Below are 11,569 nucleotides of genomic sequence, written 5' to 3' on the forward strand. Positions count from 1 at the left end.
ACATATTGTATGATTCTATTTATATGAAATTTCCAGAACAGATAAATCCAAAGAAACACGGAGTAGGTTAGGGGTTGCGTAGGGCTGGAGGATAAGGGAGGAAATGAGGAATGACTGCAAATGGTACAGGTTTCTTTCTGGGATGGTGAAAATGTTCTAAAATACATTACAGTGATGGTTGCACAATTCTGTGACTACACTAAAAAACCTTTGAATTTTACACTCTAGGTAAATTGTATCATATGTGAACTGTCTCAATAAAACTGTCAGAAAAAAATAATTCAGTCCTTAAAAATATATATTTAAATTCCTCTCGTGTCTCCCTGTTGATTGGAAGGCAAAGTGACAGACAATTCCTTAGCATAGTATTTAGCACTTCCTTGAATTCGTCTTACCCCATCTATCCAAGGATCTCACCTGCACCTTCTGCAGCAGTTGTATCACCCGTCCTTCAAATGCACTAAGTCATTGGAGCTGCTGCTTTCATTCTTCAATCTAAAATTCCCTTCTCTGTTCATCCAATTCTTAGTCACCTCTTGAGTTAGTAAACATTGTTGAGTGCTTGACGCTGATGTACCATGGCTCTAGACTATCTTAGGGGTTGTAGAGATGAATCAAACATAGGACATACCCACAATTCTTTTACTCTAGAAGTGGGGAAGCCTGGTGGATAACAAAGAGGTGCATTTTTAAGTCTTACCTAAAGTCCTCCTTCCTTCATCAAGGTTTTCTCTGTGCCTCAGCCTTTATCAACTTCCTCTTACCATGAACTTTTATGACATTTGCTGTCTGACCTCAGTCATATTCTGCCTCATGTTATTTAACTATTTCATATGTAAATCTTATCTTCCTAATTACTTATAAATTTCGAATGGCAAAGCTCCATCCCTATTTATTTTCTATTGCTGCTATTGCTGCTGTAACAAGTTACCACAAACTTAAAATGACGCAGGTGTATTCTCTTATCGTTCTATAGGTCACAAGTCTGACAAGAGTGAGGGGGCTAAGATCAAGGTGGCAGTAGGGCTGCGTTCCCTTCTGGGGCTCTGGTCTAAAGCCCATTTCCTTGCCTTTTTTAGCTTCTAGTGGTCGCCCACATTACTGAGCTCATGGCCCCCTTCTTCCATTTTCAAAGCCAGCAATGTTACATCCCTCTAACCTTTCTTCTGTGGCCACATCTCCCTGTGACCACTGTCAGGAAATACTCCCTGCTTTTATGGACTGGTGTGATTCGACTGGGCCCACCTAGATAATCTGGGATAATCTCCACATCCTAAAGTCTTTGCCCTTAATCATATCTGCACAGTCCCTATAGCCATAGAAGATAGCATTTGCTTAGGTTCTGGGGGATTAGGATGTGAACATCTTTGGGGGCAATTATCCTGCCTACCACACCCTGTTTTATATTCTTTGTATCGCAGAAGAGCCTCATACCATGTCAACAGATGGATGGAAAAAAATATATTATGCAAGGACTAACAGTAACAACAATGGCAGCTAAAACTGGGGTGTCTATACATCAGACAAAGTAGGCTTAAAGGGGGAAAGCATTATTAGACTTAAAGAGGGATTTTTCAAAATGATAAAAAAAAAAATCCAGTCAACTAGAAAGTTATAATAACCTATAAATTTGTACGCACTTCATAATGTAATCTCAGAATGTATGAAGCAAAAAACAATAGAACTAAGAGGAGAAATAAATTCTTAGTCATGATGAAAGATTTTTAATGTACCTCTCTCAGTAACTGATAGAACAAGCAAACAAACAAAAATGGCCATAACGATTTTAAAATTTGAACAGCATGGTTAACAAACTTGACTTAAATGATATATAGATCACTGCAACTTCAGGCTACATATTTCTTTCAAGTGAAAATGAAACATTATACAATTGGCTATATGTTCGGCCATAAACCAAGTGTCGACACATTTCAAAGGATTTCAATTATATACTATAAATCTAAAATAATTCTAAAATTAAAAGTTTTTTTTAAATTAATAGTTATGTTCTCTAATCATAGTGGAATTAAACTGATAATTAGTAATAAGATGATAACTAGAAAATTCTCAAGTATTTGGGCATTAAGTAATACACTTACAAATAATCTGTGAGTCAAAAAAGAAATCACAATGGAAATTAGAAACTTTTTTATCTGAATAATGAAAATGCACATTTGAAATTTGTATGATAAAAAAATTAATTGATGCTTGGGTGAAAATTCATAGTATTAAATTTATATATTAGGAATGAAAAATGCTGAATATCTATTGTTCAAGAACTTATAAAAAGAACAAAAAATTAAGCCCAGAGAAAATAAAGGGAAGAAAATAATAAAGATAAAAGAAGAAGTTAATGAAATAAAAACAAACATACTACAGAAAGGATCTACGAGGCCAAAAGTTGGTTGTTTGGAAAGACTAATAAAATCAATTAACCTTTAGCAAAATTTATCATGGGGAAAAAAAATGAAAAGCATGAATTGCCAATATCAGAAATGAAAGGCAATATTACTACACTACAGACATTTAGAAGAAATACAAAAGAAAAATTTGTATGAACTACACAAATTTCTAATAAAATACAATTTACCAAAACTGTCAAAGGGAGAAATAGAAGATCTGAATAATCCTATATTTGATAAAGAAATTAAATCAGTAATTTCAAACCTTCCCACAAAGAAAACTCTAGGCCTAAATGGTTTCATGAATAAACTTTTCCAAATATTTAGGAAGTAACACCCATCTTACATAAACTCTTCCAGGAAATAGTAAAACAAAGAACACTTCCCAATTCCTTTTATAAGACCAATACAATCTTGATTCAAAAGGATGATAAAAACATTAAAATAAATAAAATTATAGGCTAATTTCTGTCTTGAGCATAGGTACAAAATTCCTAAATGAAATGTGAATCCAGTAATGTATGAAAAGAATAGGGCTGGGCTTGGTGGCTCACACCTGTAATCCCAGCACTTTGAGAGGCAGAGGTGGGAGGATTGCATGAGGCCAGGAGTTTGAGACCAGCCTGGGCAACATAGCAAGTCCTCATCTCTACAAAAAAATTTAAAAATTAGCTGAGTGTGGTGGTGTGCACCTGTAGTCCTAGCTACTCTGGAGGCTGAGGCAGGAGGATCACTTGAGCCCAGGAGTTCCATGCTGCAGTGAGCTACGATTGTGCCACACTATACCCCAACCTGGGCAACAGAGCAAGATCCTGTCTCTAAAAAAAAGGATTAGAATTAACAAATGAATTTAGGCAAAGTCCTTGGATACAAAATCAATATATTAAAAAGTCAATTACATTTTTATAAATCTGCAATACACATTTAGAACATGAAACACATTTTAAAATATCATTTATAATAGTATCAAAAAACATTAGCCAACTAGGGAGTAAACCTAAGAAAAGATGTTTAAGACCTCTACACAGAAAATCATAAAACATTATTTAGAGAAAATTTTTAAAACCTAAATAAATGTTGGGATCCACTGTATTTATTAATTAAGACTCAGTATTTTAAGGCTCAATACCCATAAATTGATCCCTAGAGTCAATACATCCTAATCAATATCTTAGCAGGTATTTTGTGAAACTTGACAAGCTAATCCTAAAATTTATATTGAAAATGCAAAAGGCAAAGAATGATGAAATTAATTTTGAAGAACAACAAAGTTGGGAGATAATATAGTACCAGATAGAAAAACTTACAGATCTACAGTGATTAAGACTGTGGTGTTAGCACAAGGACAGACAAGAGATCAGTGGAACAGAATAGAGACTCCAGAGCTGAATAGCTACTGCTATTCAATACAGTAGCTGCTAGCCCCATGGGGTAGTTTCAATTAATTAAAATTAAATTGACTCAAAAATTTAGTCCTGAGTTACAGCAGCCACATTTCATATGCTCGATAGCCACACGTGGTTCGTAGCTGTAGCACAGGAAAGCACAGATACAGACCATTTCCATCACTGCAGGAAGTTCCACTGGCCAATGCTACGCTAGAGACAGACTCGCCCCATGTGGACATACAGGTTTTGACAAAGGTATCCCTACAGATGAGTAGGAAAAGGACACTCTTTGTAATTAGTGGGGTTTGGTTAGTTGAAAGCCATATTTTGAAAAAATGAATCTTGATTCCTACTTCACTTCATAGACAAAAATCAATCCCAGGTGAGTTTTAAATTTAAATATAAGAGGTTGTGGGAATTTTCATACAATGGAATAATATCCAACAATGAAAGCGAATGAAGTGCTGGAAACAGGCTGATTCCCAACAACATAGATGAATCTCCCAAACATGATATTGATCAAAAGGAGCCAGAAATAAGAGTAACATACTATATGGTTTCCATTCACACTAAGTTCAAAAGCAGGCAGAAATAATCTCTGCTGTTCAAAGTTAGCATCGCAGTGACCAGGGGAGAGGAGGGAAGTCACTGGAGGCTGCTGACGTGGGTTTCTGAAGTCCTAGTCATGTTCTGTTTCTTGATCGGGCAGTGTTGACAGGGGAGAGTTCACTGTTCATCGAGCTGTTCACTTGCGATTTGTGCTCTTTTCTCTATGGGTGCTATTTTTAAAGCAACCTCTGTATTGATACAGAGAAAATTCTTGCTAATTTAATGAAAAAAAAAGATGAAGTTTCTGTCAAAGTTCTTAGACAAAAATTTTAAGTCTGAAATATCAGATATAGGGTATGGAGAAATGGGGAGACAATTAGTGGGAGGGCCAAGTAGCATGTGTTGTAAAGTTGAAAGTGTGCACACCCTGCAACTCAACAGTTCTACTGCTAGACACACGTTCTTAAGAAACTCTAGCACATTTGCACAAGGAGATGTGGATAACAATATTCATTTCAGAATAGTTTATAATACCAAAAAAAAGAACATTAAAACAACTTGAATGCCCGTCAATAGGGGAGTGGATAAATAAAATGTGGTATTTTTATATAATGAAATATTAAACAATTAAAAGGAATATATGCACGTACATAATCACAGAGGTCTAAACGCACAATAGTGAATGATAAAGCAAGTTGCACACTGTGTCTAACATATCACACAGGTACATTTTAATTTAATTGTATTGATATACAATTGTACGTATTTATGGGGTACATGTGATATTTTGATACATGCATACAATGTGTGATGATCAAATCAGGGTATTTAGGATAGCCATCACCTCAAACAATTGTCATTTCTTTGTGGTGGGAACATTTCAAATCTTCTCTTCTAGCTATTTTTAAATACACAATAAATTATTGCTAACTATAGTCACTCTACTGTGCTATCAAATAATAGAACTTATTCCTTATATCTAACTAGATTTTTGTACCTATTAACCATGCTCACTCCCCACCCTGCCCCACTCTTTCCACCCTCTTGTAACCATCGTTCTACTCTTTACCTCTATAAGATCAACATTTTTTAGCTCCTACATGTGAGGGAGAACATGCAGTATTTGTCTTTTTGTGCCTGGCTTGTTTCATTAAACATAATGACCTCTGGTTCCATCCATGTTGTTGCAAATGACAGAATTTCATTCCTTTTTATGGATGAATAGTATTCCAGTCTGTATATATTCCACATTTTCTTATCCATTCATTCATTGATGGACACTTAGGTTGATTCCACATCTTTGCTATGGTGAATAGTGCTGCATAAACATGGGGGTGCAGGTATTCCTTTGCTGTACTGTTTTCCTTTCCTTTGGATAAATACCCAGCAGTGGGATTGCTGGATCATATGATAGTTCTGTTTTTGGTTTTTTGAGAAACCTCCACGCTCTTTTCCATAGTGGCTATACTAATTTGCATTCCCATCAACAGCACACACATACATTTTGTTTTTTTTTTTTTTTTGAGACAGAGTCTCACTCTGTTGCCCTGGCTAGAGTGAGTGCCATGGCATCAGCCTAGCTCACAGCAACCTCAAACTCCTGGGCTCAAGTGATCCTACTGCCCCAGCCTCCCGAGTAGCTGGGACTACAGGCATGCGCCACCATGCCCGGCTAATTTTTTCTATATATTTTTAGTTGGCTGATTAATTTCTTTCTATTTTTGGTAGAGACGGGGTCTCGCTCTTGCTCAGGCTGGTTTCGAACTCCTGAGCTCAAACAATCCGCCCGCCTCGGCCTCCCAGAGAGCTAGGATTACAGGCGTGAGCCACCGCGCCCGGCCACACACATACATTTTTAAAACATAAAATAGTACTATGTATTATTCCTTGGCACTCATGTGTTCTACTGTACTTTGATATGGCTGAAGAATGTCCTGAAGTCATGATAGCAGCGTGCTCTGTCTGGAAAAGCACAGGAAGGGCCTGGGGTTGAGGATGGGACAAAGGAGACTTCATCTTTATTGTCTAATTTCTTTTATTTAAAAAAAAAAAAGCAAACATGTCAACATGTTAACATCAGTCCATTTAGGGTGATGGCTCGCAGAGTGTTAGTTATATTAAGCTTTGTAATTTTGTCTTTGTTTAATTTCTCAAAATGAAAGCCAATAAAATTGAGATAATAGTCTCTTTCGTCGTTTAGTCTTCAGCTTATTTATTGTTTAGGTATTTTATGTTCCTGTTTGTTTTAACAAAAAAAGTATATAAATATAAGTATAGCTGAGACAAATTTCCTTTTTTTGTTGTTTATGTTCACAAAATATGCTTGTTTTATTTAACATTCTTTGGTATCAAAACATGACCTTCATACAAACTTGTGAGGAGCAAATCATGAGGGCTCACAGCTTTCCACAGTCTGTGTATTAAGAACCCACTTCCTGGGATAGACATCCTCACACACCTCAGTCGCTAGAAGCATCGGCTGGACGGGTGCCACTGGAGCCAAAATAGCCACAAGCAAAGAAGCAAGAATTCAAAAAGATTCTCCTCTTTGGTGCTAAAGATGTGTCATTGAGTGATTGTTCAGACTGAAGCTCTGAAAGCACCGGTGTTTATTGGATCAGTTTCCTCTGCAGGGTCATTTCCAAAAGACTGTCAAAATAGTGGGACTTCCTGCCTTTCCTACCACTGACAGGGCTTCCTGCATCAAACCCTGAGGAGCACAGAAGTCCTGCTTTGGCAAGGAGGAGGGTACTCTCAAAGTCTTTTATAAAAGAAACGCAAACAGATGGGTTAATCACCGTGATGGCGTCTGTACTCTTACAGACATATCACACACGATGGCAATTTGTTATTGGGCTGGTAATTAAGCATCCTTTTGATGTGCTCTCAAGATGATTTCCCTGACCGTATTTGCAAAGTTAACAGATGAACATGGGCTTAAAACAGATTAAATATTACTCAGCTAGACTCCAAGTTGAGGCTTTCAACTATGCACAAGTCAGAGTAAGGTGAGGGACCTCCATAGCCTGCCCTCATGATCCAGCAGTGCCTTCCACAAGAGTGGAAGACCTCTGCTGCTCCTATTCACCCCTCCCCACAGGCAGGCAAAGGAGGGAGTTATCCAAAAGGAGAACTGAGCATCTGAGCATCTCGACCCAGACCCTTTTGTCTGTCTAGTTCCTGAGCCAGCCTGTCACCTAGATATATGTGAGCACTCTGGGCTGTGCACTCCACGAGCCCATCGCGTGTCTGGCAAGATCAATGATGGTGGCTAAGTCCTTCTGAATCAAGGGTCAGTTATGAGCAAGCTCTCCCTGACACAGATCTGAAGCCATGTTCTCCCTAGTCGATTTTGTCAGTAACAAAAGCAATATTTTTTGCTCCATCTGTCTAGCTTCTACCCTTTGATTGGTTCCAAACTCCAGAAGAGATAGGTATTAGTAATTGCTCCCTCAACAACCTGATGATCAATTAATATAAAACCTCAAAATGATAAGTTAATGTAATCCATGATACCAATCAATAATTTGTATACCAAATTTATCCTTATCCTGTCTGAATAGTTAATTAAGCACTGCTCACTTATATGTTTCGTGTAGTTAAAAAAAAGGCCGGGTGCGGTGGCTCACGCCTATAATCCTAGCACTCTGGGAGGCCGAGGTAGGTGGATCATTTGAGCTCAGGAGTTCGAGACCAGCCTGAGCAAGAACGAGACCCCGTCTCTACTAAAAACAGAAGAAATTAGCTGGACAACTAAAAATATATAGAAAAAATTAGCCGGGCATGGTGGCGCTTGCCTGTAATCCCAGCTACTCGGGAGGCTGAGGCAGGAGGATCGCTTGAGCCCAGGAGTTTGAGGTTGCTGTGAGCTAGGCTGACGCCACGGCACTCTAGCCCAGGCAACAGAGTGAGACTCTATCTCAAAATAAATAAATAAATAAATATATGTACTCTTTGGCCGGGCACGGTGGCTCACACCTGTAATCCTAGAACTCTTGGGAGGCCAAGGTGGGAGGATCGCTTGAGCGCAGGAGTTCGAGACCAGCCTGAGCAAGAGTGAGACCCCATCTTTACAAAAAACAGAAAAATGATCTGGGTGTGGTAGCATGCACCTGGAGGCTGAGGCAGGAGAATCACCTGAGCCCAGGAGTTTGAGGTTGCTGTGAGCTAGGCTGACGCCACGGCACTCTAGCCCGGGCAACACAGTGAGACTCTGTCTCAAAAAAAATAAATAAATAAATGTATTCTTTATCATAGCATGCTTGAACTCTCATAGCTTGAGATAGACTCCATTGAAATATACATTTTATAATTTATCATACTATCTACATAGGAATTAGTATGCAGGGAAAATGTGTTTAATTTAAGCATTTAGCAGCAAAAAAAAAAAAAACAACCGCAAAATACCAACTCATGCTACTGTAAAAAACACTGTTCTGCATATGGCCAGCTGTACATTGGCAGAACATAGTGATTTTAAGGATGAATTAGTCTTCTAATCTCTTTGGGATTTCCTTTATATTTGTGGTGGTTTATGACTGACATATAGCTATAGCTTTCTGTTTGCATTTAATAAAAGATTCATTTCTGTGGCAAGATACACATTTGCACTCCAGTGTTGAATAAAAGCTACTGTTCTGCAAGAAGCACATAAAATGGTGATTTATAACGACACGTTCCAATAACAGCGATCTAATTCTTCCAAACTATTTCTTCCCAGGTCCTGGGAACGGCATGGCCCCAGCAAAGGGTGCGTCTTCTCTTCCAGAATATTCAGCTTTTAACACATCTATCCATGCTGCAATTAGACATGGAAATTGGAAACTCCTCACAGGCTACCCAGGTACAATGCTTAGCTTATGGAACATACTTCCCTTCCCGTGGTAGACAGGGCAGGGCAATATCTCCAGTCTACTTGCCCTCGTGGAGTTGTATTCCTTTGGCCATTCCTCTAGAAAGGGAGGACATTATCACTCTTGTTCTAACTACTTCCCGCCTCTGTTGCCATCTCTTCCTGCTTGGCTCCTTGAGGTTCCTAAGCCCTACCATTCACCTCTTTGTTCAGACACCTGAAATGTTAACTTGTCTTTCAAATCTTTCATGATCCCTCCTGATGTGTGTCATAAGAAGACGACCATTTACTCAGGGCTTTCTTTTCCCACTTGTAAGACTCAGCCTGTTCCCAATGACACAGCTTCCATTTTTGTCCTGGCCCACGTAGGCTTTCCCACCAGAACATCAGGGAAAAGTTTTACCAAAGTAACTGCCTTTTGCAAAACATCTCTCTGGGGCAGCTGAAGGAGAAGGAATGGTTTCATCTACTGGTCCTCACTACCTCCCACCCCCCAAAAAAAGACCAAAAAATTGAGAATTAACTGTAGTGGGGATATAAGGAAAACTGCTACTCTAATGCTTCATGGAAAATGTGGATTTCAGATACGTGTGCCTACTGAGCACAGCACATTCGGCAAGCAAAGAGAATCAATCTCCAAGAGCTACCCCCTCAGCTGATGGCAGAGCTGGGGAAGAAGGTTGTTTCCCCTGATCATATTCTCTAAAAGTGACATCTTTTCAGTGCTTTTTAAATACATGGTGTGATGGTTAATACTGTGAGGCAATTAAGCAATACTTATAATGGGGACATTCTTGGCATTTGCAACAAGACAATTCTTTATTGTTTGGGACTGTCTCATGTATATCACAAGACATTGTAACATCATTGGCCCATGCCCACTAACTGCCAGGCATAGCCCTACTACCAGTCCTTGTGACAACTAAAAATCCCCCTCACACGCACACACATGCACGCACACTCCTGACATCCCTGGCCATGCAGCAGCGAGATATGTCTAGTTAAAGCACCACAAGTCAGAGTCCGAGACAAACCTAGAGACGGCATCACGGGCCACATCTTTTCATGTGTCCACATCCCCAACCCACAGCCAGCCTTGTCCTCAGCCCCCTTCTGCAAATTAGAACCTGCCTACCATGTTTCTCCCTCAATGACCTGTTTTGTTTCTTTGCTAGGCTGTGGTTACTGGTTCCCTCCACCGTCTCAGTATAATGTTTCTGAGATACCCTCATCAGACCCACCAACCAAGACCCTCTGGCTGTTTGACATTGAGCAGGACCCAGAAGAAAGGCATGACCTGTCCAGAGAATATCCCCACATCGTCTCGAAGCTCCTTTCCCGCCTGCAGTTCTACCATAAACACTCAGTGCCCGTGTACTTCCCTGCGCAGGACCCCCGCTGTGATCCCAAGGGCACTGGGGCGTGGGGGCCGTGGATGTAGGATTTCGGCGAGGCCAGAAAACCTTCCCACTGCAAGTTGGACTTCAGGCCTTTACTCTCGTGACTCTTGTTTCATTTGTTATCCCAACCTGGGTTCACTTGGCACTTCTCTTGCTCCTAAAACCACACTGAGGGATCTAATTTCAACCCCTAGTGCATTTACAAAGCTGATAAAATCTAGAACACTCCTGTTATTGGCCGGGGCATGTGTCTGGAGGCAGGGGTGGCTAGGTTCATCCCCTTTTCCTAGGCTCTGGGACAGCTGGGAACTTGAAATAGGAAGTTCTCAGTGCATCCTGGAGGCCGGAGCAGCTGGCTCTCTTTGCCTCACAAGTCCGACGTTAGATTTCCCTGTGCCAATAGCTGGTTTTATTGGAATGACTCAAATTTCTTGTAACAAATGAAGGGAGCAGACAATTGTTAATGGTTCTCCTGGCCAGGGGTTCTGTCTGAGAGATCATGTTTAGGCATTGCATGGGAATGACCTTCCTTGGTTCACCCCACACTCACTCATCTCGTCACCAGACATAAGGCCCATTCCATTGTTAAGGTCAACATGGCTGTATGCCTGCATCTTAGTTTTGGTTTTTTTTTTTTTTTTTTTTTTTTTTTTGAGACAGAGTCTCACTGTGTTGCCCGGGCTGGCTAGAGTGCCATGGCGTCATCCTAGCTCACAGCAACCTCAAACTCCTGGGCTCAAGCAATCCTCCTGCCTCAGCCTCCCAAGTAGCTGGGACTACAGGCATGCGCCACCATGCCCGGCTAATTTTTTATTTTTAGTAGAGACGGAGTCTCGCTCTTGCTCAGGCTGGTTTCGAACTCCTGAGCTCAAACAATCCGCCCGCCTCGGCCTCCCAGAGTGCTAGGATTACAGGCGTGAGCCACCGCGCCCGGCCCTTAGTTTTGGTTTTTACAATAAAGAAATGTGTATTTATCCT

At 40.1% G+C, this 11,569-nt stretch overlaps 1 protein-coding gene across 1 annotated transcript in view; it reads left to right on the forward strand.

Moving 5' to 3' along the window:
* Positions 1-11,196, forward strand: part of ARSB (arylsulfatase B) — a 178,759-nt gene extending 167,563 nt beyond the window's left edge. The window contains exons 7-8 of the mRNA XM_012664539.1: positions 9,060-9,182; positions 10,367-11,196. Coding sequence (XP_012519993.1) covers positions 9,060-9,182; positions 10,367-10,632 — 389 coding nt within the window. The 3' untranslated portion in view covers positions 10,633-11,196. The remainder of the gene's footprint in view (positions 1-9,059; positions 9,183-10,366) is intronic.
* The last annotated feature ends 373 nt before the right edge of the window (positions 11,197-11,569 follow it).

The sequence above is a fragment of the Propithecus coquereli genome, unplaced genomic scaffold (assembly GCF_000956105.1).
Source record: "Propithecus coquereli isolate 6110/MARCELLA unplaced genomic scaffold, Pcoq_1.0 Scaffold9, whole genome shotgun sequence".
NCBI classification, from domain to species: Eukaryota; Metazoa; Chordata; class Mammalia; order Primates; family Indriidae; genus Propithecus; species Propithecus coquereli.